The following is a 6,674-nucleotide window of genomic DNA, read 5'->3' as shown; positions in this document are numbered from 1 at the left end:
TAACAAAATGTGGAAAAAGTCAAGGTGTCTGAATACTTTCCGAAGGCACCGTACGTACAGTATGTGCCTGTTCTGTGAACTATGTGCCTTTCCCGTGAACTTCCAGTACATCGTAACACATTGACATGTAGGATCCACATAGCGGGAAATCCTCAGGGGATACCCCTCAGATTGGGGAGTGTGTGTGTGTGTTGGGGGGTCAGGATTAAGAGCTTCAGGGGGTCAGGCTCATGGAGCTGCAGCCCAATCGTCATAGTAACAGCTGGGACACGCTCCCACATGCTGCCTTCACTCTCTCTTTCCCTCTCTCTTTTTAACTTTTTTCTCCCTCCCTCGCTCAATTTTCAAGACTGAGTCAATTAACGTTGTCTTTATCGATTGGTAATACAGCAAACAATGGCATTTAGATTTTATTCATATGAAATAGTATGCTGTGAAGGTACATGTACTGAACATATAAAGCGGATATATGTTATGAGTGAGTTGGCAGATTTTTGGTCAGGCATAGAGACGGGCTATCCCTCTGTCTGCAAGATAGGGACTAGATGCTTTTTCAAGGACTGGCGCCAAGGCAGCGGGCTGTGGTTGACCTCAGTCACCACAGTGAGGTTTCACGGTCACTCTGTTTCTGGCATTGTGAACTGTCACAGACCACTCCAGACCACTCAAAGGCAAAGGGTCAGAGGGCACTATTGTTCGTTGAAATGAGAGATGCACAGTATCATTGGGAACGTCAATGTCTTGGATCCTCCTTTGACTTTCTACAGTATTTATGTATTTGTAGAAAATAGAAGCTATTACTTTGAACAATATAAATGGGCCTGCCGTTTGAACAACTGTTATTCATCCTTTTGTCATTGTTGCATTGCACAGGAACAACTTGCCAGTAGCATCTTGTTATGTTGTGACAGAGATTATCACACAGACAAGACTTGCGTCAGTAGTTTTAGGTCTAATTGACTGTTATAAGTCTATTACACTGCTGCCCCAGTCTATTTCAAGTTAGTCGGATGGCGTTTCATGTTGCTAAAGTCTAAAGGAGGGCTATGGCGAAGCTGGAGCACTAATCTAATAACAGTCCCTGGATAGACACACACACACACAAGGGATCCCTTTCACTGCTTCTAATGGGATGAAACACTTTTATCTGCTTTAACTTCTAACAGCTGTAATGGAAAATGAGAAAGATGTGAGAAACCTTATAAACGTTTCAAAATAATTAAGAAGTTAAACAGAACTTAACTTGAGAGACTTGGAAGGAAATTACGCTGCTGTCTGACAGGTCTATACTGTAAGTGTGGATGGGTGTGCAGTGACGAAATTATGATTTTGTAGGTGATGGAACTGTACACAAAATGTGTTGATTCTTCCATGCCAAGTCTTAGCAGAATTTGAACTACCTCTGTGTGTTTTACACATCCAAATTAGTTGGAACTGCTTTCCCACCTATACAGTAGTAGTGTGTGGCTAACCACAGTGTCAGTAAGGTCTCCTGATGTATTCCTCCACCCTGTCTCCAGAACCCTGTTGCATCATGGGTAAGTCAATGTTGGTTCTGTCTGGCAGCTTGTTGTCGTTGGCGACCCAGTGAGACTCACCAGGTCTTTTCACCATTCAGGAAGTAATTAAAAGTGGGTGGAACCCCAAATTACTAACCATCATATTTGTAGTGAAACTCAAGGGAAGAAACGTAGGGCATTTAGAATAGCCTGAGAGTAGATATAGCAACCCATGAGCCAGGTACAGTATATCTGTCTAAATATCCTGGCTTTGGCTTGTGCAATAGCTATGTTGGTCTGTGTACAGTGTCCATATTCATGGGATGATCTCTCCATTCCAGTGAGGAAATTGGTGGTAATTCATGCATCATTTGTATAATCAAACTCCTGTTATTATGCAATGACACCTGATTATTTCTGTCAACTCTTAACAACCTGTCTCCATTCTCTATCTTTGTCTAGTTGAGTTTCTACAGAAACGTCTTGGCAAACAATAGGCAGAACAGTCTGAGATACAAAAATAGGCAGCTATAAATGAAAATGAGTTCTAACTAAAGAGTATTCTGCTCACAAGCCACCCACACCCCATCTGTTCGGATCATCTTCCCTGTGGTTAAGTCTTCCCCGTGGTTAAGTCTTCCTTGTGGTTAAGTCTTCCCCGTGGTTAAGTCTTCCCCGTGGTTAAGTCTTCCCCGTGGTTAAGTCTTCCCCGTGGTTAAGTCTTCCCCGTGGTTAAGTCTTCCTTGTGGTTAAGTCTTCCCCGTGGTTAAGTCTTCCCCGTGGTTAAGTCTTCCCCGTGGTTAAGTCTTCCCCGTGGTTAAGTCTTCCTTGTGGTTAAGTCTTCCCCGTGGTTAAGTCTTCCCCGTGGTTAAGTCTTCCCCGTGGTTAAGTCTTCCCCGTGGTTAAGTCTTCCCATACCCTGTTGCTTGTTGGTGCCTTTGGTAATGATGCAGTTGTTGTTTATTGCTCCAATTAATGTCATTTTCTTTCCCCAGATAAAGGGAGAAATAGGAACCTTAAACAAAGTAATGGCTCATTTAAAATGCATTGCTTTCTGTCTGTGTTACACACACACATGCGCACACACACACTCACGCTACCAACTCTCTGTAACTGCATGGCAAGCATCCATCCTGTCTTCAAGAAACTTTGCCCAACTACTCAGAAATGTTATGTTTATTTATCTGTCATTTGCAAAAATATTCAGAATTGTCAGAAAAAGTTGTGTGGGCAAACGTATTTAATGGCTCGGCCTGAGTTCTTACTCTGCAATTCAGTTATTTCATCATAAAGGTAAACATAAAACAGCATCCCACACTAAGCTTATCAAGCATTTACAAGAGCCAGTTACAAGTCACTGGTTATCATAGGGCCAGCATACAAATACTCCAGTCGACATATCAAGTATAAATGTCAAATAATCAAAACCTGGAATGTCCATTAGGCAGTCTCTCCATGTTTTTTGAGTTTCAGAAATACAAGGCTAATACAGTTCCATACAGAACTGCTGGGCTGGAATGGACATGTCTTCTTCAAAGTGCAGCAGATGCACAGGGCTTAGCGGTCCATTCTACATGGTGAGTATGGCCGTTTCTGTCCTTAGTCCAGCTGTCCAGTCAATCACAACGTATGGTAGATCGTTTAACTTATTTCCTTCAACCCTGAAATCTAGTAAACTCCATTCGTAGGAAAAAGAATTGAACACCTGTTGCCTTGAGTGAAATCCACAGCTTCTTTTCAGACAAGGAATGGAACTGCACTGAAGTGATGTGAATAGGAAATGGAATTGTTAGTTTGATAAATCTGTTAACTGCAATGGTCATTCCAAAATAAAACATTTTTTATAAAACATAAATACAAACATAATATTTTAAAGTTATAATAATTATTCAATCTGAGATGAAGAGTTGAACAAGAAAGGAACTGAAAAAGTAAATATAGAATTGGGTTAATTTGTGATATGGTCCAAACAGAAGTGCGGTCCACGTTTTCCTCACGGAGGATTCATGCATGCTTGTGGGTAAAGACTCTCTGTCCATCGTGACAAAACCAGCAGGCACTTGGTCTTGGATAATGTCCAATCTTGAGCCTTGTGTCATGTCCTCACTAACACGGCACAAACAGAAGAATCCCTCAGACTATGTGAAAGCCATGTCAGACAGGCACCATAGGCAGTCAGTGCTGAGTCTAAGGCCTGGTGAGTGTGGAATAGACAGTCTGCTCCCAGTTTGTGGTGGGGCTGTGGCTGTGTGGTGGAGGGATTGCTAGGCTGTTGATGAGCGGGCTGCCGTAGGGGTGGCGAGACGAGTGGAAGTAGGGGTACTGATAGAGACCTGCGGGGTAGCTGGTGTAGGCACTGTAGTATCCAGGGCTCTGGAGGTCTGCATAGTCACACTGGGGGCTGGGCAAGGAGGAGGAGGAAGAGGAGGCTGCAGAGGAGGGACAGCTCCCGGAGTTGAGGGGGGTGTAGTCGGGGTGGGGTGGTGGGGAGCTGTGGGAGTGCTGGCTGCTGTAGTGCCTGGGACTCAGCTGCTCCGTTTTGATCTGCGTTCTGTGGTGAATGCCATCGCTGTTACTTGAGGACGAGGAGGAAGAAGGGGGTGCCGCCCCCGCTCCCGGCCCTTTGGGACCCCAAGGCGAGGCATTGCTGTGGGAGTGGCTGTAGGAGGAGCTTAGGGACCCAGAGGGGGGGTTGGGTCCTTGCCCCCCCTGCCCATGGTTGGGAGGTGCATCGGCAGAGCCATGCCCGTTGAGTGGCAGGTACTGATCAAACTCGTGGACGTCGAAGGCCTCCATGTTGCTGATGACGTCAGTGCTCAGCTCTGAGATATCCACGTTGCTGAAGTCGATGTTCTGCCGACCCTCGTGTTTCACCCCCAGGTGCAGCTCTGTCTTTGGGGTGGTGGGGGGTGTGGGGGGTCCATGTGGTTGGCCTTTAGAAAAGACACAACAGATGCCTAAACATTAGTTACCATATGCAAACAAAAAGGGGAAACCTGCATACCGCACAACTAAAAGAGGGAGGGACAAGATCCTCTACTTCCAAACTTTGGACTAACTCAGAGTACATGTTATTATTGAATATCGATTGATCAGGAATGCAAAAATGAATCGTACGGGGAAAGCCACTCACTTGTCCGATCTAGATGATGTTGCCCATCCCCCATGGAGGTCGGTCTGGCCAGACCAGGTTCAGCCTTGTACATCTGGCCCGGGTGGAGGTGGGCCAGCTCAGCCCCGGAGTCCGAGTCACTCTGACCTGGCTTGGTGCTCTTCCTTCTCCGTGGTTGGTACTTGTAGTCAGGGTAGTCTTTCTTGTGTTGGACCCTCAGTCTCTCTGCCTCCTCCACAAATGGCCTCTTCTCGCTTTCAGAGAGCAGGCTAGAAATTGATGACAGGTTGGGTTGAGTTGTGGACTACTATAAGATGCGCAATGTAGGATGTCATAATGAATATCATGTAAATGGCATGTAGAATTAGGTTAATCATGATGAAAAGACAATGTTGTGCAGTACATTTTAGGAAACAAGACTAATAAAGTAATAAGTATTTTGTAACTTGTCAGCAATGAACATTGTGTACATCAAATTTTAACTGCAGATTTTTGTGCTACGTTCTATGCAGGCACATTATGCACGCAGATGTGTATTATATCCCCCATTACATATGTACATCTCTACTGACCGCCATAGCTTCCCCAAGGTCTTGCTGAGTTCGGCGTTGTGGAGATGCGGGTACTGGTCCGCTAGTTTCCTGCGCGCCGCCTGCGCCCACACCATGAACGCGTTCATTGGCCGCTTCACATGGGGTTTGTTTTTCAGAGCTCGGTCTCCTCGTGTAGGCATCGGTACGAGCGACCAGTCGTATCCGTTCAGCACCTGAGTCACCGCGTCTCGGATGCACGCGGGAAACCGGTTATCCTCCTCGCCGGTGTCCAGTTTTGGGGTAATCCCGTCGCCGGGTGAGTGCCTGGGCGCCTGTCCATCGGAGCCGGTTGGAGAGGACGGGACGTCCGAATCCGAGTCGTCCTGCGACATCGAGCTGGCAGTTCCCGTTGGACTGCATGGATGGTTGTTGAACGACTTAACATTTTCCTCGGTCATGTTCAGCGCAAAATTGATGTGGTGTATCTAGTTACCTGTAGATTGCACCAAATGTGCATTTTACGCACGGCACCTTAAGTGACCAAAAATAAAAATGTAAAATCCCAAACGCTCTTTGTGATGTTCGTTTTTATTTATTTACCTCTCACACTGTTGTACGTTTTTTGTTGTTGGATATGATGTCCACGGTGTAGTCTCAGTTTTATACTGACACTTTTTGTTCTGCCAAGAGAATGATGTTGGAATCGGGTTGGGTCATCTCACGCCACGCCTCATATCTTATTGGTTTGGACATAGCTCCACTGGTTCCTCCCATTTTTAGGAAATATGAGCCAGTGATTTGATCATTTGTGTTACATCATTTCTAATGATTCGTTTAGCTGTATAACCTATGTTAAATGTATTATATCAGTCAGACATTAAATATGATACTCTTAGCCATAATTATCCATGGTCAGAATTTCTGGTTTATATTCAGATACATTGACTGTGGAACCATATGTGCAAGACATGGACCTATGAACCTGCAACCTCATAGCTGTCAAAAAGAAATACAGAGATTTGTTCACTCTTTTCAGAGCTTAATGTTTTCCTCCTCTTCAGTACACATAGCCGTATACTGGGGGTAGCTCATCCAGGTGTTGTAGTAGTACACGGGCTGAGCAGCATAGCAGGGGCACTGGGGCAGCCACAATAGGTGGGCTGGACAACAGTCTCCCAGGTGTATGTCATCTGTTCATAGATCTTTAACCGGCAGGCCGTTTGCCCGTGCGCCTGGGGTCTCAATCTTCAGGAGGTTTTCTGAAGTGAGCTTCTTCCTGTGGACATTGGAGGCTGCGCTGGTGTCCTGGTTTCTAGAGGAGGCAGTGGCTGCGCGGGAGTCCAGGCAGCAGGTCCTTAATCATCTGCCTGATCTCTGGAGTTTGACCATGTTTGAACTTAAAATACCAAGAAAATGTTATTTTGAGAAGTTCCTTAAATATGCTGAGAACGTTCCAAAGCCAAGCAACTAACCTGCATCATTCCCAGAACATTTTGGTAGGGTTGTTTGCAAAAGTACCATAGGACAACA

At 45.5% G+C, this 6,674-nt stretch overlaps 1 protein-coding gene across 2 annotated transcripts; it reads right to left on the bottom strand.

Moving 5' to 3' along the window:
* Positions 1–2,657: 2,657 nt before the first annotated feature.
* Positions 2,658–5,844, bottom strand: sox8a (SRY-box transcription factor 8a). Of its 2 annotated transcripts, none has more exons than XM_014158419.2 (3): positions 5,184–5,844; positions 4,633–4,880; positions 2,658–4,456 (listed from the first exon to the last, which is right to left on the bottom strand). In XM_014158419.2, exons 1-3 carry the CDS (start codon positions 5,600–5,602, stop codon positions 3,687–3,689), a joined length of 1,437 nt encoding a protein of 478 aa, XP_014013894.1. In that variant the 5' UTR covers positions 5,603–5,844; the 3' UTR covers positions 2,658–3,686. The 2 variants fall into 2 exon arrangements, with proteins under 2 accessions (XP_014013894.1, XP_014013895.1); XM_014158420.2 differs by having other exon boundaries at positions 2,658–4,432; positions 5,184–5,843.
* Between the last annotated feature and the right edge of the window lie 830 nt (positions 5,845–6,674).

Source organism: Salmo salar, chromosome ssa19 (assembly GCF_905237065.1).
Source record: "Salmo salar chromosome ssa19, Ssal_v3.1, whole genome shotgun sequence".
NCBI classification, from domain to species: domain Eukaryota; kingdom Metazoa; phylum Chordata; class Actinopteri; order Salmoniformes; family Salmonidae; genus Salmo; species Salmo salar.
This window is presented reverse-complemented; position numbering and strand designations above follow the sequence as displayed.

What these genes read in the sequence shown, in the direction of transcription:
- sox8a (XM_014158419.2), bottom strand. Translation starts at nt 5,602, where the DNA reads ATGACCGAGGAAAATGTTAAGTCGTTCAACAACCATCCATGCAGTCCA. An exon ending in ACCTTGGGGAAGCTATGGCG is followed by an intron (nt 4,881 to 5,183) that starts GTCAGTAGAGAT and finishes ATCAATTTCTAG; the next exon opens with CCTGCTCTCTGAAAGCGAGA. An exon ending in ACATCATCTAGATCGGACAA is followed by an intron (nt 4,457 to 4,632) that starts GTGAGTGGCTTT and finishes ACTAATGTTTAG; the next exon opens with GCATCTGTTGTGTCTTTTCT.